The sequence below is a fragment of the Genypterus blacodes genome, unplaced genomic scaffold (genome assembly GCF_046128005.1).
Source record: "Genypterus blacodes isolate CSIRO-AG114 ecotype Tasmania unplaced genomic scaffold, CSIRO-AGI_Gbla_v1 ptg000156l_1, whole genome shotgun sequence".
NCBI lineage: Eukaryota > Metazoa > Chordata > Actinopteri > Ophidiiformes > Ophidiidae > Genypterus > Genypterus blacodes.
Genome location: NW_027466957.1, coordinates 1,690,706 through 1,711,437, shown reverse-complemented (window position 1 = coordinate 1,711,437; position 20,732 = coordinate 1,690,706). Strand labels below are relative to the sequence as shown.

At 41.2% G+C, this 20,732-nt stretch overlaps 1 protein-coding gene across 1 annotated transcript in view; it reads left to right on the top strand.

Moving 5' to 3' along the window:
- tafa5l (TAFA chemokine like family member 5, like) overlaps positions 1–20,419 on the top strand; it is a 46,818-nt gene extending 26,399 nt beyond the window's left edge. Inside the window, exons 3-5 of the mRNA XM_076166889.1 lie at positions 28–155; positions 17,631–17,675; positions 19,090–20,419. Coding sequence (XP_076023004.1) covers positions 28–155; positions 17,631–17,654 — 152 coding nt within the window. The 3' untranslated portion in view covers positions 17,655–17,675; positions 19,090–20,419. The remainder of the gene's footprint in view (positions 1–27; positions 156–17,630; positions 17,676–19,089) is intronic.
- The last annotated feature ends 313 nt before the right edge of the window (positions 20,420–20,732 follow it).

The window sequence follows — 20,732 nt, the reverse complement described above, 5'->3', positions numbered from 1 at the left end:
TTCTTGCTCTCTGTCCCCTTCCCTCAGCCCGGATCGTGCGGAGCCGTCAGTGGTGTGAGATGGCTCCTTGCCTGGATGGGGAGGTGTGCAGCCTCCTGTTCAACCGGTCTGGCTGGACCTGCACCAGAGGCAGCGGACGCATCAAGACTGTAACGGTAATTTACAACACACCGTATCTACAGCAGCATCATGTGTGTATTTTCAGCATGGTTGGGCGTGCTCGGAATGGAATCTGACAGCATTAAGCCTCATTTCACACACGTAGCCTCTCCCTGAAATGTCGCATGGGGTCACGTGTGAATGGGAGCAGGGATCGATATTCAGGGAACTCTGTACCTCCAATTTCCTATCCCAGTGTCATTCCAGGGAAAATGGCTGTAAGGCAGTGTTGTGAATGAAAGCAGTAACATCTGAGGGAAAAGAGCCTTTCACATGGAGCGAGCAAAGCAATCAATTTGCCTTTAAAGACACGTTACTACTGCAGCTCCTCATTTGCATGTCTCTCTTTCTCTCTCACACACACACACACACACACACACACACACAAATACAACAAATACACACACAGACTTTGTTAGCTACAAATGATGTGTATTCATTTGATCAAGAGTTGTTGCCTTAATTGGCTAAATACACCTGATTTAGGGAGAAATAGAAAATATGCAGTTCTGAGGGTCCCAGTGTTCAGGATTGAGATCTTAAAACTTTAAATTGGTGTTAAAGCGTTAGGTGTGTTCCTGTATTCCTGTGTAACCTGTATTCTGCTCAGTAAACATTGTGGTTTGTTACTTGGGTGCGTTTGAATGGAGTGAGCTCGATGAAAGCCACCAAGACTTTGCAGTGTAAACGTGGCATTGTAGTTGCAGCATTGTTATAGGACTCAGTAAATTAAATGAAGTCAGTGAAGTGAAAATCAAGCCCAGATACTACAGTGAACCCTGCTGCAAATAAGTCTTACTAATGACTTTGACTTTAGAATTGTGAATATTTACTGAAGGAAAGGCATCAGTACTTCTTCTAACACTGTAAATGGAAGCAGAGCACCGCTGCTGTCCTGTCCAGAGATGGAAACTTCCCCATATGCTGCTCATCTTGCCACACCCTAATTCATTCTGACACAGCAGGTGTTTTGTTTTACCTCTTACAGCTGGTGAGAAATACTGGCTGTGACATCACAGGCTGGAGGGTGGCCAGAAGTGCAACACAAGCACACACACAAACACACACACACACACACACACACACACACACACACACACACACACACACACACACACACACACTTTAACTCATAGACACAAGTGCAGCAGCAGCTCTCTGACCTGTGATTTAATCTTGAATTATTGAATTTAGATTTTCTAAATGAAACGTGATTTACAGTTTATTCCGCCGCCAATATAAACGAGTTCTGTCTAATGCTGACTAAACCAGGATGTAAATACGGATATGAGCAGTTTATTGACTAAATTGCTGACACAGGAGAAGGGAAATATTGTTGGCCCGTGAAGAAGACAATTACCTCAGATATTAGTTTCCAGTTGAGAGGGATAATTATTGCTGACAACAATATATAACATGTTCTTGACTTTGTTAGAGATGTTAAAGAATACAAAGTATACATTTTTAAAATCTTCAATAGGGCGTCACCTGATCTCACAGTGCCAAAAGATGTTCCTTGGTGCTGCCTGAGCTACAGTGCTGACGCAGTTGGAAGCTTTGCACTGCCATTGCTTCTCATTTGATTCAACAGTGGCAGTTGTTGGCCAAACCATCACGTCTGAGTCCGACTGTGTATAAACGTCATCTTGTATTTTTTTGTTGTTATAATGGTATTTAGAAGCCATAGCAGCAAGGAACATCACATCAGGGAGCGCTCAGGACCATTGTAGCGTCTGAAGGCACCCACAGATCAGACGACAATAGTTGCTTAGGGAATGCTTATGCATGTGAAGTAGCTGACCACGTTACTATGGCTACAGGACACAAGGTTGCTGTGTAGTTCACACGAGCCAGCATTTGACAGTTTCACACTATGAAACTCTACTATAATGAGAGGAGACAAAGAAGTTATCTGCTCTTTCAAACATTCATATTTCCAGAGGTTGTTCATCCACAAATGATCTCTGCTGAGTTAGGGGTTAATAGCAAATTGACACGCAGTCTTTCTCACAGTGGCCATGGAAGTTACAAAGGTACATGGAAGGTCTAAAATATAACAATAATGAATAGAAAATGGACAATTGCAAGTCTAACTCCAAATCTCAGCTGCAGTGCTGTACAAAGCAAATGTTTCAAACATTCATTGCTAATATTCCAAAATATCTGTTCATTGTTTAATGCCATTTAATTGTATAGCTTGTGCAGTACAATTTCAGCACCATTGTTGGTCTAATGTCTTTGATTTCGTGTTTCCACCTGCTCCTATTTGCTAGATTTATGGGAACTGCATGATGTCTGAAAAAAACATTAATGACTGTTTTGAACTATTGTGGTGAATTGTACTTCTGCACTTTACTTGAGATTTTTGGAAGATTGGTTAATGAATGACTGTAGCTCTGTAGCTGTAATGACCTGAACCTGCGCCCTGATGCCCGACTCCAGTGACTCAGGGCTGGCATTAACTCAACCCAGCCATTTCATTTTAAGAATCACTTCATTTATTATTAACCTAAGCCACCTTAAACTCAAGATCAAAGCACTTGCTAGTCGTGTGTAATCATGCATAAGGGTTAGCAGGGGATGAATCAAATGATAAACGTGATAATGCAGTTTTTGGTGGGGTGAAGTTCTGTGAGGACCTCTTGGTGACAGCATCGGCCCCCCCGGACCCACTGAACCCCTTCCTACGGCCCTGGCTGTGGGCCGTCGTAAAGGGAGAAACCGCCTTCCTCATTCATAAATATTCGTTACGAGACTTATAGCTGCTTGTTTTTCTGTTTGTGTGAAATGTGGCTCTACCGTGGATTTTGCTCGTTTGCATGTCCTGTGAGAGATTTCAAAAACCATACGACCACATTAAAAATAAGATTTGCTTTAGGCAGATGGTAACTTTTCATTCCTGGGGCCTGCAGCGATCTGAGACTCCTGCTAGTGTTGCTATTCTTTTTTTTCTGTACAGTTCATGTCTCATCTTGGCACAGCTTTGGGCAGTTGAGTAAACTATTCTCTTTACGCACTCGGCCACATTGACACATTCTGCAATTATTTCCCAACTCATTGTTCTATACCGTTGCTGCATTTCTACTGAACAGTTCATTATTACACCTCCACCACCTCCGCTCTGAAAACTAAAAGTTGAGTTAGTGTCCATTCCTCTGTATGCATTACCTCATTATCATGTTCAATGTCAATGGCTGCCACCTGCTACTTGGCTGGAAATAACACGACGGTAATGAGATTCTGGTGCACGGATCAAAAACCAAGGATGAAGAGCCGGTATTTGACCATGTACTGTACGTGTGACAGCTTCAGTCAAAACAAGCACCTGTCTGTAATCTTGCCAAAACCACGTCAGGAAAAGTGCACTGATTACAGTAGGTCTGCTGTCTGTTCAAAATGATGTCATCAACATTCTCTGCCTGTGTGAAGAGGAACTTGATAATATTACATAACTTTCAAAACAACCACTCCACATGTTTTGAATTTGTTTGTTCATAAGTGTTATCCACTTATGCTCAGCCGTAAAAACGGTGGGGGGTCAGAGTCTCATGTCTAGCACTCACAGGGAGAAAGACGTAAACATCACAATTTGCTACTTCAAATAACTCCTGTATGCTTCGATGTCGTTCTTTTGTCCCTCAATTGCCAGTGCAATGTATGAATGTTAATGGAAGGTGAGCTTGCCTTCCATAAAATGCAAGTACCACACAGGTTAGATACATTGAAAGTGAAACTTAAAACTATGCAATATCAGCAAGTGAGTCAATTGCTGGGCATTGGGCAACAAAGCGAGATGATGGCTGCTGCTTGCTTATGTAAGATTAAGGTTGTGATTATGGTTTGATAGCCAGCGGTAGCTCATGGCGATAATGGTGTATAACGTCTTATTCATCATCAAAACTGCATCTTCACGCACGTGTACACAGTGACTCAGAGTGACACTCGTCTGAACCGTCGATTCTGATGCAACATTGAGCAAATTGTATTCCACGGCCACGATGTTTGTGACATCAGGAAGTCTTTGCGAGCGCATATCAGAATGTAGCACAGGAGTAAATACAGAGGATCACACTGAAGAAGGAATGACTTCAATCCAACGTCTGAAATGCAGAAAGCTGCAGACACTCCTCTTTTAGGGGAAACTCCAACCCTCACCTGAGCGGTGCTTAAGTCCTCAGGTAAGTCCAAAGTTTGATTATGGGATAGCGCAATTTTGGTATTAAATCCTATTCACACACACGTATCTCAAATCTGAATCCAGCCCATTACATCTATCATCCATAGAGGATTATTCAGCCTCCCTTTTAATTTAGGAGCATTATCCTTTGATAAGTGCCTCTATGTTGATTTGGCCTCGTGGCCATCTCATGACAATGAGTAAGAGATAACCTCAATAAAAGTTGTGCCCTTGTGTGTCCTGTCCGCTCTGTTGGGTTTCACCCAGCATAAATACATCATCCCTCTTACTACACAGCTACTGACTGAAAAAGTTATTTCACACGGTACGTTAATCTTAAATGAATTTACCACTAATTACAAGCTTCACCTGAGAAGAAATTGTCCCAGTGCCATTGCTGTTGGCTCATCAAGCAACTGCAACTGCACTGATACATCAACTCCTGCCAGCGTAGGGAGACCTACAAGGTAACTAGGTACATAGCAACAGCCTAGTCAGAGTTAAAGGTTCCATTCTTTGTGAAATGCACCTTGGTGAATGCAGCGTCTCTCAGGATACTGACGCTGATGTCTTGTTTTTAAGTTTGAAAACCTGACAGGTCTTGTTGTCAGATGATATTTCGTCATTTAATGGTGTGTAGCAACAGAGAGTGAAGCAACGAGCAATGGGATGCTAACTTATAGGGACATAGCGAGAGAGACGGCTCAGTACAGCGTGTTAATGTCAGCGAGGTGCAGAGCGTGGGAGACACAGCTGTCCTCATTGTCAGGTACACTGTGTCAAAGGTCAACTTGTGACGGCTTCTATTGGTTTTCAGATTCTCTCTCATCCAGCAGCTGTGATGGATTTAACGCTCACATTCCCCTCCTGCTGTAATCGCGCCTGACAGCTGAGTTACGTTCCTGTTTACAGCTTTTGTAAATACGTATAAAAGGCAGACCACACATCCAGCTTTAGGTTCTCAATTAGTACCACAGAGAGTTTTATCAGAGATGTTAATTGCAAGTGGGGTGGTGATCTGGTGTGTTGTGAGGGGGCAGGGAAGGAATTGGCAGGAGAAGAGAGGTACAGAGAGATATTTGCTGGAAGACCTGAATGGGAGGAAAGCGCATTCTGGAAGATAAATTAAAAAGAGAAATCTATACAGAGGATTGATCAGGAGAGAGGGATGGAGAAGCAGACCAGAGAGAGAGAGAGACAGAGAGACAGTGGGGAACAGGATATCAGGGCCAGGCTGCCATTTGGCATCTGGCCAAACACTGTCAGGCTGTCTGTGTGTGTTTGTGTTTGTGTGTGTGAGAAAGAGAGAATGCAGCCTTTTGACTTTTAATTGTGAGTTTATCTTCACATGTACATCCTCACTTTATCAGTGTTGGGGAAGCTAATAGAACGAAAATGTAGCTCAATACATTGAAGCTACGTGGAGCTACTTAAAGGGTAAATATTAAACGTGTTTGCCATCTTTTGTCCGTTTTACCCTCAACTCTTAAATCACCAGAAATCGTGGGAAAACAATGTTTGAATTCAATTAATATAATTATGTCACCGTACAAATTAAGCCCATGCAGAGTTTCAAGGAATACCTTTATTTACATTCTTCAGATGAAAGATTAATCTTACATTTCCCAATAAATCTTCCCAATTTATATAAATAATTTCTGAAAACAAATTGTTGGGCTTAAAGAGTTCCCCTACCCTAAAACACTCACAAACACAACACAACATTTCCACTGAGCCTGTGTTAATCTATATGCTGGTGTGTGCTGGGAAGGCTTCACACAGCCTCTGATACACAGCAAGGGTCCATCCTGAGGACCAAGGCACAAGGGGGAAACCAAATGTGTCGCAGTGTTTAATGAAGCCAGAGAGCAACAGAGAATGGACACAGCTGACCTACATTACCGCTTTTATACGTTTATTCTCCTGTTAGTTCCAAAAGGACGTCAGTGGTCGTTCTGCCTGGCCAGCATGTCAGTCTCGAAATTTTTTAACGTCAACTAGCAAGGCGGTTAATTTGGTACTGACATTTAAGCCCCCAGAAGATGATTGCTAACGATTTAAGTGACCCCCTGACTTTTTGGCCCCCTTTCTCATCTTGTATTTAATTATGATCTCTGCATCCTGACCCATTCTCTGGATAAATGACATCAGATGTCCGGACTTTCAAAGTTATCAATATTTGGATTCTGACTGCTTTGTGATCTGTTTTCCGCCTTGCTCCGAACATGATCTTCATCCATTTCCAACTGTCCACGTCTACAATTCTCAATTCAAAATACATTCATGTTTTTAATTAATATTTCAACATGTGGGGGCATATTACCTCATGAATCCAGCCCAGCTGTATGAATTGCATTTACACATTTGGATATTTTAACACTCTTGGCTCCAGTACTGGTGAGGCTCTAAATACTGAATAATCATCATTGAGTTGTTTCTCCCCTCCAACACTTTAATGCTGTGAGCAGTAATTGCAGCCTGGGTTGATTGCCAACAAGGCTTCATGCATTTATGTCACATTTAATAAAAACATCTCACTTTCCATACATTGTGACAATATACATTTTATAGTGTGACTGTTTATGCCAAACATAATTACAAAATCAGCAGTTAGATTATGCCGAGCTAAAAATGTTTATTCAACCATCTGGAGTCCAAAGTCATTTTTGCCTGAATACATTTACATTGCTAAGTTCATTGAAGTAAGCGTTCTTTTGTCAGCTACAACACTGCATGTTGCATTATAACATTGTATTAAAAAAGCCTTCATCTGTGCAGTTTTTCCCCTAGAATCAATAATGTATATATTACATTTTTTTTCTTGGATGTTAGACATTTGGGTCAGTATAAGACTTTACTTTTTGAGTATTAATAAGTAAAATATAATATAACGGGAAAGGATGTGCATTTTGTTTGGGATTTGATTTCATTGTTGTGTTGATTGCTGAGTTTTTTTGCATGTTAAAGCACAACAAAAGGTTTCAAAATAGACTTCTAAATGAAAATATTAACATGGAAATTTGTGCAATATGTCTCTTGAAACCAATCAAACTAAATAGATTGCAGACAGTAGAGGAGATTCCACTGGGGATCGGCGTAATACAATCAATTTGATAATAAATTCGTAATCAATGAAACTACTGTATGTTACAGCAAATATTTTAACAACACACCAATATCTGTGTGATACATTGGCAACTACCACACACACAGTGACACATTCCCCTGCGGTGCATCTTTCTAAATACAGCCCCCTCCACTCTCTCTCTCTCCAGTGTGTGCAGCTCACGGTGGCACTGCCAGGTCACACACTCCAGCCTAACCTGCTAATGGAGTTTGCATATGCAGTGCGCTTCCCACTGCCAGCTAGCCATTAATATGAATCACTCTCTGGAGGCCCCCCCAAACAAGCTGGCAATTTGTCTTCACTAGTGAGCCGCTGAAAGGTCTACATATGATATTCTCCGAGGTGGAAAGCGCAATTCAGAAGGAAGGGGGGGGGGCGAGGTTGGTTTCACATATTTGACAAAGAGGGTGTGGTGATGTCAACTGCTGGATTACATTTATGCATTGGGAGAAAATACAAATGTCACACCATGTACACATACCTGTGAAAAGTATGGAGGCCTGGTTGTTGGGAGGAAAGTTAACAAGACAAACTGAATGTGGGGCAGCAAAGTATTTTCCTCCAAGCAGCTGAGTTGTGAAATTGCATCACTCGCTCCCTCCTGCTCGGCGAGACGACTCAGCACTGTCGGACTTCACCAATCAAAAGATGTCTTCAAATTAAAACTAAGCCTATTGCAAAATGGTTCTTCGCTGTGGGATACACACGGCAGTTTCCCCAAATATTTTGTTTTGGGCCGGAAAGGCTAGAGGGAGGTTGTATTATGAACTGTAAGTAATTGAAACCCTGATTGGATCATTTTCAGACTGCGGTTTAATGTGTACTCTTTGTCTCTGAGACAATACGCCACAGGAACTGGGATTCAAAAAATATTCCTACACCCACACAACAAATGCCACTGCTCAGCCAGAATGTGACCCGCAGACAAAGAGAACAGTTGCAGTTGCGTGTTTTTGCCAAATGAAGGGTAGTTGCAAAAAGAACAACATACATACACACTCTCTCACACACACACACAGCACAACTCAGTAGGTCAGAGAGGCTTGCATCATGTTTTTTAGCATTCTCTTTTTTATGCTCTGGTGGCCCCCCCCTCCAGCGATGCACTCTTTGTTCTAGTGTTAGCCAGGGCGAGAAGCTGCTGGAATGTGTGTGTGTGTGTGTGTGTGTGTGTGTGGGCTCCTGCCTGTGTGGCTGTAAAACATGAAGCCATCACTGCCAGTTAACTCTGCACACTCTTTGAATAGATGCCATACGACACTGAAGGGGGCAATAGATCAGGCAGGGGAATAGAGAGGTATAAACATGTATATTTATATGAAAGGATGTGCTCTAAATGTCTTATTCATGAAAACATCTTTTGGTTCCGCATTAAAGTGCACACAGGCTTTTTGATATTTGTTATTCTCAGTATTTGGCATTTCCCTCGATTTTTTTTTTTCTGTAATAATTCTAGTGTTTCATATCAGATAGCTGTGTTTACACAGTTAAGACCTCAGACAAACACATGCACAAACAAGGCTTTAGTTTCTGAGCCAGGTTCAAAACAAAAGAGACAGGAGTAATTATTCAAGCTATTGTTTTCTGAAGCTTCATTAAAGGTAGGCAGTGAATTAGTATGTTAGGTGGAGACGTATTAGAACACTTGCGCAACAATGATCACAGACAAAGTAGGAGAGTAAGTGTTGCATTTGAGGACGTGGGAGTCAAAATTGACAAGGACATTCTAAGGGGAGTTTATGTGGGTGTGGCCTAATCCAATACATTTGAATATCCAATTGATTTTTTGCTGTTTACACGTTCTCAGTGCATATCTGATGTGTTTTGTGAGCCCCCCAAAAAAATCTGACCTGGCTCACAATCATGCTACAGAATACCTCTCTTCCTTATTGAAAATAAAGATGAAGAATGACATTAGTCTGATACATTGAATTTATGGCACCACAGAAGTATAAATGTTCCTGAAAACATTGAGACATTCTCACTTAAAGTGAGATCATTTGCATGGACGCCTGCTGCAGTCCCACAGAGTCATTGTGTAACACTCGATAAATAGCACCTCACTTATAAAAGCGTCAGTGTCTCTGACAAACTACCAGCCAGCCCAGTCATGTGTCGCCATGGTCACTGCTACGCTGGAAAGACATCTGACTAGAGACAGACTTCTAATGAGCCCACTGCTCAGAGGCAACACAACACACACAACACAGTCCCACACACTCAGCAGAACCACTGTGTGTCCTGCTCTAAATGAGTTGGAAATTGTGATTAGCTTTAGTGTTGAAGCACAGGGACACTTTATGTTTGGATGAGGTCATTAGTGTAAGAGCAGGCATGTGGTGTCCAAGGAAGAACAAGGAAGAACACAAACAGAAGACAATACTGCTCTAACAGCATATTACTATTTATTAGGTGTAAACAATGGAGAACAATGTAAAGCCATCGTACTGACGCAATGTGGACAACAACATATTTTGTTTAACAATGAAAATAACCAAACATCTCAGAATATTAAGTAGTGAAACACATACGTACATAAGGAGACAACACACCCTACGGTCTGCTGAACACCGCTCAGGCTAGTAAGCGTTCACACAAGACAGAAGCAAAAATAAACAAGGGGAACTTAATATAGGAAACTATTTCTTCATGTTTTACATTCTTCAAGGAGTGTGTGCACACAACATTATATTTAAAACAGTATATATAATGTTTTAGTTCATCATAGGGTACATAACTCTTGGATTTACCACAGATCCATATTTGTTTGTTTTTGTTGGAAGCAGCCTGGCACTCATTTGCTGAAATGCAGCTTCGACTGAAGTCAAACAAATATTTTGCTTTTGCATTTATCCTCAGCTGCTTACATTTGTTTATAAGATAAGATACTTTATGTGTCATATTACATGCAGTTCACAATCAAATCACATGCAGTTTTCATTTGTCTTGCACCCACTCTTACATAACACACACACACACACACACACACACACACACACACACACACACACATGCAGTACAAAGGGGGTGCAAATTCAATTAGATGATGGTTTTAAAGAACATTAGTCATATTTTATCATTTTATTTGTTCCTGTAGTGCAGACAGATAACATTACTTACAAAATGATGATCCCGTGTGCTAGAGCCTTCAAAGTTGCTCTGTCGCTGTAGAAAGTGTGTGTGTGCGCCACAACAATGCGTTTCTCAAACTGTGAAAACAACCTGTAACAGGACGCATGCTAAGTACATTTTTACATGGACAAATGACAACCCTGCAGCTTTCTTCTGTCTATCTAACACAGCATAAATACTTTAAGAAGAATACAGACTCAGCAAAGTCCTGCTGGTGTTGAGTGATCACATCTGCAGCTATTCTGATCTGCCAAAGTGTTTTTCCTTCTGATTCTGCCCAACCTTTAATTAAACAGCTCATCCCGCTGAGAATAACATCTCTGTTTGAGAAGCTTCTTAAATGCTCTTTTGGCTCTCAGCCTAATTTGCTGTTGCATTAGCGTGAACGTTGCAGCCACTTACCTTATACACAAGCAGACTGTACTTTCTTTTAATTTATTGGTTAGATTTAGTCTTTCTGCAGCTCTTACAGTTGTCATCACACTACCCTGTTCTCAGTCGGATGACCTATTTACTGTAGATAAAGGTGGCCCATGGATGCAAATGCACTTGGTTACAGTGACCGACAGCATTCACGAGGATGTTTGCTTAATTACACCGAGAACAGAAAGGCTCCTCGCACTGAAGGATGAGAGGTTTACAGAGATTGAGAGAGTGGGCTTGTGTCTAATACGGCAGGGGAACAGAAAATAGAGAGGCCGCCAGGATGAGAGGTCGTTAGAGAAATATTTGCAACTTGAAAACACGCTGAAAAGCATTTACACATATTTGATACGGTTGCTGAGCTCTGTGTCCTTTAATGCTCTGATGTCTTCTTCTCTCATTTACCACTGAAATTATTCATATCTGCCAAACTAATAGAACCTATTCAAACAGTTGTTGCCTTCCAACAAGCATAATTTGATTTTACTTGAGCCTTTTATCAACATATCTGTCAGGACATGCAAATCTACAAATAATTGAAACAATTATTTTAAAATAGATGTTAATAAAGCTACTGATGACTTGATCACACATCAATTTGGGCTAAATTTTCCATCAGCCGAGCCTTGATTGATCTGTATTTATGGATATTTCCCGGGCTTTATATTCTGCTGTAGGTTTGTTATTGACTCTCAATCCCCCTGAATATGAAGCCCGAATACACAGGAGGTTGCTTTGCATATCAGCGTGTATTTATAATGTGATCGGCGGTCAAACAACACAAGTATCCTGCTGAACACACACACGCAGAGGTTACGGTTGATACGCATGTATTTTTCCGTTTCATTTACAGATCTTCTATTTATCAAGTGCAAATGAAAAATGGACTCCTTCGGTTTCTGCTCATCTGTTTGTCGGATTCCGTGGCATGATCATCAGTCATGAGCAGATAGTGTGTGTGTGGAGCCATGCAGGAAATATATTGAAATAGGTTAGATTGATAGAGATGTGAGGAGAAGGTAACGCCCACTCACAGCCTGGCTTTTCATTTGTGTTATCAGACTATCATACAAAGGGAGCATCATGTTTACATTTATAATACTAATGTCTCTCTTCGTGATGCTTTCACTGTCTCAGGAAAAAAACATAATTTGTTTTAATATCTTTTGTTTCCTCTTGTCCTGCCATTATCTATTAAAAGAGACCGTTTTTCTTTTTCTTTTCTTCTATTTGCTTTCTACTTTCTCTCTGTTGAGCATGAGGATTGATTGTGGGGACTTCTGCTGTCACTTTCAGCTCGCTTTATCCTGCTCCGGGTTTGAGGTTCTGTCATTGCAGAGCTTTGAACTGCCATTTGTGTTTTACTCTGCACTCTGCGTTTCCCCCACACTCTCCAACTGTGTGAAATTGTCAGGCCCATGGGTGGGATTTCAACACAAGGTAGGAATACAGAGCTGGAGAAGCTGCCGTGATGCCTCCACCAAGGCTGAACGAGTCTGGACAAACATACACATAGACCCAACAGAACAAACACGTAGTAGTCCAGCTAATTTCAACAACTGGACTACATAACACACAAGACTGGATCAAGAAGTTCACAAGATCACAAAACCTGTTCATATGAAAACTATTCAAGCAGATCCACTTGACTCATGCAAGTGTCAGCCCCTGAAAGGTTCATTTCCTTTGGTTCGTATTCTTTGCATGAAAGCATTTGGGACCATCTTAATATTCCATTATCCATGATTTCCATGGCCTCTAACATCTTCATCATGATGGAGGTTTCCGCCTCCCTCCAAAAATGTGTTGCCTTTCTCTTGAGTTCACACACACACACACACACACACACACACACACACACACACACACACACACACACACACACACACACACGCACCATGCACTTAGCCTCCCAGTGATTGGATGCAGTTGTATCTTTCTCTCATTCCTCTCCTAAAATGCAAATCTGTGTTGACTCTGTGTCCTCTTTGTGGCTTTGACATGTCCATGGTGCCAGAGGCAGCAGAGGAAGCATTTGAAAGCGCGTGGCTCTTATCTGGATTTTCATTGCCTTTTTACCTGGGGCACATTTTACAACAACTTGTGGGTAATGGGACACGGGTGTGCTAATAAACTTAAGGCCAGGTTTATGAATGAGCTTCAATTATCTCAGTGGTAATTTTCGTGTGCTGCTGTGTAGTTAGCATGATTGTTAGTAATGACCCCAAAATTGTTCTATTAATATATAACAGCCTAAAAAGAAATTAGTGTAAGAAACATATTTTCCAGATCTAAATATATACATGTGTATCAAAAATCCTAGATTAGCACTTTTATTTAATCTATTAGTACAACCAATTTAAATACTATATATTGCGCCACAGATTGCAAAGTGCACCGTTGCATTGGTGTGGGGAAGCATGAATAACATAGCATTAAAGAAGTGGCTTGTACATTAAAAAGAGGATGAAGTTACATTACATCATATCCAATAAATTATTCAGAAACTATAATGCATGATTATTGATTGCAGTATGTTTTTTTCAGACATTCCTAAACATGATTTGAATTGTTTAAAACAAAGGCACACTGATCCAGACTGGTTATATGAATTTGTGTTATGCAAGGTTTTGTTTTGAAGCTCTGATGCTTGTTTATGCGTGTTGGTAACACGTGATGCCTTTATTATCTCAGGGAGGAACCACAGGCTACAGCTTTTGCTCTTGGTGGCACTCAGCCCCTCAGACATAATGCAGCAAACACAGGCAGATGCTGTGTAGCTAATGTTTTTGGCCCTGAAGAAAGCACTGTGTCTGACACTGATACGTTTCAACACCGAGCTCGCAATCTGGACACCGAGCATTGTGTGCTTGTTAGCCCGAACAACTGAATCTAGTGTCTGCCGACGTCTGCGGCACCTGAGACCTGTCCTTCCCTGTCACTTTGAAATCCATTTTGTTCTGAGAGACACCAGGGAAAGTTGTTTAGTTACTGCAGTGATGGCACAGCGCCTGCCTCCATAATGGGTGAGTGGGCTGTGGGTGAGAATTTGTGGCTTGAAGTGGCACCACATATGCAGCTCTAGCTTTGTTTCCCCTTGAGCAGCTAACGAACAAGCTGTCAGCTCTGCCTGCAGTGCCTTATAGCTAAAAACATGTCTGGGAGTCATAATTATCTTGTCTAATATGTTGCATATTATCCTAAATATTCATCTTAAATATGCTGTTTTGATGATGACATTTTGAATAGCCAAATATTTTCTTATCTCATCTTTTTTCATTTGTAGGAACAATAGCTCCACTTTATCAATATGCACTCGTTCGAGGTTTATTTAATTAATTGAATAATATCATGGAAATTAATGAAACCCAATCAAGTTAATTCGAGCAATCAGATCAATCTCATAACAGAAGAGGTGAATTCTCGCTCCCATCGGCTTCTAATAATCTGCATCAAGAAATCTTCACAGACAACAACATGTAATAATTATTACTTACTTACTATAACTAACTAAATAGATTAACAAATGAATAACTGAGATAATAAAGTGAATTTGTTGCAAAATCAACAGATGAGATGAAGTGGAATTGAATTGGCCGATTTCAAATGACAAATGAGCGATGGAACAATGGAAAGGGAATAACTAAGAGCAGTTAAACACTATTATGACTATCTCATTTTAATCTTATTCAAAGTTAAACAACACTGACTCTTAGATGACATCCGTATATGTAGAGCCACGCAAGAAGGGCCTGGTAGCCTGTGTTGCTTGATCGATGTCCTCAGATGACCCCTCAGTAACCCAGGGATTTCCATCTGTGATTCAGAGGTCCTGGGATGACCCCAGGCACAGCTCAGCTGGTGGTCTTCTCACGGCTTGCCCAGCGATGACACGTTTAGCTTGGGAGCCGTGGGGTAGAAGCCAGACGAAGGGGGGCGTCAGCAGATTTCCTAAGCTGATCTGGTCTGGTTCCTCTCCAGTGTGGCTTTAAGAGAGTTTCTGTCAGTGGAAACCGCTTGGGCCCCATTTATGGAAACAGCGAGTTGGGAGAGGTCCTTAAAGGAATCTTCAAGAGATGGTGATCAGCTCTGAGTTACAGACTACAACTGACTTGAAGAAGAAAAACTTTGCCGGCCTGCCAGCAATTACACAAAACTTCAAAGCTACCAAGCGCAAAAGAATTTGAAAATAAAGTTTGGGTCTGAGTGAAAAACACTGTGTGTAGCTAAGCAAAGGAATAAGGGGTTTGAATAGTTAACTTAAGATCACGAGAGTAAGAAAAAGAGCCTGAAAAAGAAATAGTCTGATAGGGAAAAGAGAAAAAGAGTAAAAGCTTGATGGGAAAAAGCCTCCAGTTGGTTTATCTGGCTCCAGATCATTGTCTTGTACTCAATTTGATTCAGGGCAGTTACGAAAAAGTAACACTACATGACTGAATCTCACAGTTTGGTCATTTTAACTTCAACAAGACTGCATTTGTCAACAGACTGACTTTTTACTTTAAGTACATTTTAATAATTGTCAACTGGATGTCACTCACTCACTCACTCTATCACTCACTCACTCCAGCATGACTAACTTCTGTGATGTCTCTAGAGTCTAGAGTCAGGAGAGGCCCTGCTCTCCTCTAGAGTCTAGAGTCTAGACGCAGCCGGGCCTCTCCTGAGTCACACAGGACACACTGACAAGTTTACCATTGAGGGACTGAAGTTGACCATTTCCACACCTTTGGTAGTTCGGTTGTGTCCATAAAACGTCCTCACTTCCTTTCCTTAGTGAGGTTCCTGACAGAGTGAGATGTAACAGAGCAGCTCCTCCATTATTAGAAGGGTTAAAAGTCAGTGAAGTGTCTGAGAGTTTGTGTGGCAAACAAAATCGTAAATTTAGATAGCAGTGGGAACTCTGAATCCTCATTTGAACTGTGATTCAAGAACATTCATGCACTGTACTCAGTGTTTACACGTTATGATGAAACTGGAGCACCTTGAGCCCCCAGATGAGATCCAAATGTTTCCATTTCGCCCCGATGTAAGCAATTAGTAAAGTGCTTATTAGCGTCTTCCTCACTCTCTCTCTATCTCTCCCCTACCTTATCTTTGAATCTCCCTCATCCCCAGTGCCAGCGGGTGATGAATATGTCTGCGATGTCCTTGGATTTGTGTCTTGTAAACACCATAGGCAGTGAGCAGTGCTTACTGGTGTGTTTGGCAGGCAAACAGCATGCTCTGTCTCTGGCACAGTCCATCCCGTGGGGCCAAACTCACCTTGTTACCCTTTTAATTAGTAGGAGCAGTTAATAGTGCTGGCCGCTTCTGCCGCCTCAGCACTCTGCTCCGACTTCAAGAATCCCTGCAATCGATAGCTAAGAGTTGGACCGAGACAGGGAGGCCAGGGAGTTGAGGCTGTACTATTATGGGAGCAGTTCTGGTACATTCATGATGTTCTTTGGAGGGGAATCAAACAACAATCTATTTTCTTTAGAGGAAAATTGGGGTGGGTAAAGCTAGGTGTGTCAATAACTCATTTTCCTTGTTTCCTTCTGCATTTGAAGGGATTTAAAGACCTTGGAACATGTAAAGGGGAAAAAGCACAATATTTCTAAGCATTCGGTTTCTCTAGGTCCACATTTCATGTCCCCCAAAAAATGAATGTAATCAAAAAGCTAAGAGTTTGCTCTGCAGATTCTATTGTGCCCTTATAAGCTTTTATCCATTCCAACTGCTCGCCCCCCCGTGTCCTCATTTCTTCTCTTGTTTTGATTTAAAAGATGCAGTGGAAGTACTTAGCATTTAGATGACATGCTGCTGGAGATGTGTGATGGATCAGCGCCTCTTCATAGGGCGGAATTTCTTCGACAGAGAGCCAGCGGCGCTCGCTGGGACAGACAGACCAACAGATAGTAGAACGACAGGCAGAAGGACAGGCCGGGCGGGCAGCAGAATACCAAGTTTGCATCTCTGCTGCAGAAAGCCTGGCACAGCCCAGAGGAGAGCAGGGGCTGCTGGGAATGCCAATGCGTTGCCCAGACAGCCGTCTTGCCTTGGCTCCTCTGATTGGCTAAACAGACCATTAGCTTCCTGATTATGATTAGCCAAGTCATTATCTACAAAAAAGTGTCTCATTCACCAATATCAAGAAGGCAAGGGAGCTGTTTTCTTCCTCCGGTCAAGGGGAAAACAACATTTTCTTGTGTTCTCCTAGAGATAAATGTGGGAGTCAAGACGTTTTTGTTCACAGTGAAACAAAGTGGAACATTGTTAATCATTCTGGCCTACAGCTAATGTGGTCAAATGTCAAAATCTATCTGCGTGACAGCATTGATAGAAAAAAGAAAAGGTCTCTTACTTGTTTACATGGCTGATGAGGTGGCCATTACTCGCTCCTACTTCATGGTCCAAGAGAGAAGTAGGTGTGTCCAGATGATTCAACCAAGTAACCTTCAATATCCGTTGTCTTGCCTTGGATATAATTGGAGGATGCCATCTGTGCTTTCAACTAGACATACGCTGCTCTGTGTCCGAGGCCAATATGCAGAGGAGAGTTTGAATCATGTTAGTGAAGGCTTGGCTCCTTGTTCCTCTGATGCTGACTTCTCCTCTCTTTTTTTCCAGCCTTTGCCCAAGGAGCCGTCGTAGAAGGCACAAGGAAAACAGCAAGTAAGTGAGTGAACCAAAGACTTCTTGATTGTACATTCAGAACATCTAAGTGCCGAACTCACTAACCAGCAAGTAACTCTAAATAAATGAGAATAAAAACAGAAAAACCTTGCTTGCAAATGTGCTTGCATGTTTTCAGTGTGAATGCAACAAGTAGGTACATTTTCAACCTTATTCTTCAAAGGGGGCCTCAGTCTAATGGTCATATTTAGAAGTAAAGGAAACTGACAACTATGACATCACAAGGGTTACTCCCTGTTGGTGCTTTACCTACGTGTGCTTGATTACAACTAAAGACTCTTCGTCCTTCTCAGTGAAATCTTTTCATCCAAAGTCAAAGTCTTAAGTCATCAATGGGAATTAACCCCTGTGATGTGATGGCGGTGAAATTCCCTGATTTTGCACAGTACCTTCTCACATAAAGAGGAATCAAAGTTATGTTATTGGGGGAAGTTATAAAAAGCTCCATTGTGGTTAAATCAAAGAGTGGCACTAACCGCCTGTGTTCCTGTCAGGATAACTGAACTGATATTTATGGTTGGATGGTTTTGGTAAAAGCTTTTACAAAGGCGGCGTTTTTAAAAATCACTTTCTAAATGCCGTGGACTGACGTGACTGTCATCCCATGTTCTGCCTCACTTTCACCGAAGTCGATAGCTCTTTATTAAAGGTTGCCGGGTTGGGGAGAGTCTGCAGGCGGTTTAAGTTCACTTTCACAAACAATGTTTCCTCTTAAAGAAAATGGGGGAATGTACTGGAGATTTAACAGAATTCCACTCTTGAGAACATGACTGATTATCTGTGAAGCCTTTATATTCTGCAGAATAGGAGGCATTTGGAATCTGCATGCTTTATGTCTCCTAGCCAATATTCTAAGATTGATTTTCTCTCTTCCACTGAGAAAACAAAATGAATCACACACAATTACCAAGGACAGGGAGAAGAGGGGAATTGGGGGCCCCATAAATATTTATTTGCGAGCTCTGGGAATTTGTGCAATTCTGTTTGGATTTGCCAACTTATATTTAAGTGTCTGAATGATTTATACGGGCAGATTTGGGTGTCGAATTTGCCCACTGTCACCCTGAATCATTTAAGTATTCACATTTATAGATTTATCCATATAACATATTAATGACATGGCTCAATTATCATTCAAATGAGGTTCTTGATCAAATGATTGGCTAAATGAAGTCATTAACTGGAGAATTTCACTTGGAGTGAAATGCATTAGATGAAGAGTGTGATGTATTTGTACGGAGGCGTATGGATCCTTGACAGAATTATTCATAAAATTTGCCTTGTTAGAGGAGTGACATTTTGTGGTAGCAGATCTAAAACAAGAACACGTTCAAATAAGAAACATCCTCACACTAACGATCTCTGTTTGACCCTTTTGTCCTTTCTTCAACAGGCTCATTGACGTCCATGCTACAGAGGAACAGAGGCCAATCACTTCACCAGAACATTGTGTCCAATCACCAATAAGGCACCTCAAATTATAAACAAGGCAGAAAAAAAATATACCCAGAGCTTCTCGGATCACCACAGTGACTCATTTTGTGCCAAACATTTCTGAGAATCCGGAGAAGCCTTGAGTGAGCAGCATGAGTACTTCATCCACATTGATTCTATACCACAACCATAACATTTATCACAAGGCCAGTGGAATATTAATTGAAGAACTGTTGTACTTGTTGGCCCCGACAGCTGAAGATTTTTCTTACCTTTGTCGTTGCTTCAGACTTCAGACTTTGTCACATGGCCTTTCAAACATCACCCCTCTTTATCTTCTTTGCTTTCACCCGTGTGAGGCCATCCAGGGTTACAATACGAAGCCGCCAAGTTTCTTTAATGACAGCGCTCACTGCTGAAGACACGTGACTTTATTGAAGTTGAGCCAGGACGTAACATTACAATGGATTCTAGCCTTCAACACTTTCTCATTTGACAAGGGAAAACTTTACAGGGCTGTGGCCTTTGAAAGTTCTGCATATATATATTATATACAGTAGGATGGATATTGTGAAACGGCATGAAAAGTTTAATGGAATGTTACAGAAGTGATTTGAGCGTCTTCAGTGAATGAAGGTGACGATGGTGAAATGTGGACATTTTGGATGGATTATCTTATAACTTATGTTTTTCTATGTGGTGCAAACATAGATTAGCTCAGTAGTTTTTTGTCAAAGATCCTCACTTATCTTGACCTGAATCATTTAGCAAATGTGGACCCCCCCCCAGCCAATTTTATAGTCTATTCTTGTGTGCGTGTGTGTGTGTGTGTGTGTGTGCTTGTAGATCTGTGTATATACAGTATGTGTATGTATGGTACATCTGATGTTGTCCAGGTTTATGTATGCGTGTGTGTGTATTAGTGCACATCCTGCAATACACTGTGAAAGAAGTCTTATCTAATGCATTATTCATACTTGTATATTTTTGGGACACGCCCTGACTGGACCTCACCATCTGACAAAAAGGAGCATTTGTGATTTTTCACATGTTGGATCTCATTGAAACATAACTGATGAATTCTTCTTTGTCATATATTTTCATTCTGGTCTTTCCTTTAGCACATAGAGATATTTATATCGGGGGGGGAAATGTTATTAAAATTGGGGAAAGAGCTGCAATGTGTTCACACAACTTAAATTCTGTAATTAAAATCCCTTCATGTGTGATTAAATGTATTTCAGAATCCTTGTCTAAATTGCCTATATTTTGGAAGTGCTATTTACTAGTTTCAGATGCTCGATATATTTAACATGTATATATTAAATCAATGTATTTTATGTCGAAGGAGGATGAGTATAGCACAAGAGCAGTTCTGTTGGGAGAAGTGACTTATACAATAAAATGCAATTAAATACAACAGCACAACAAGCTGTGGCCTGCTAGTTGTCAAATGTCATAAGCGTCACAGATGTAGTCGACTGTATGTTGCACTGGATTGCATCATAACTGTCTTGGTTTTCATGTTAATGTGTCCATAGCTTGCCGCATACCTTCACCTTCACTGTGTGTGTGTGTGTGTGTGTGTGTGTGTGTGTGTGT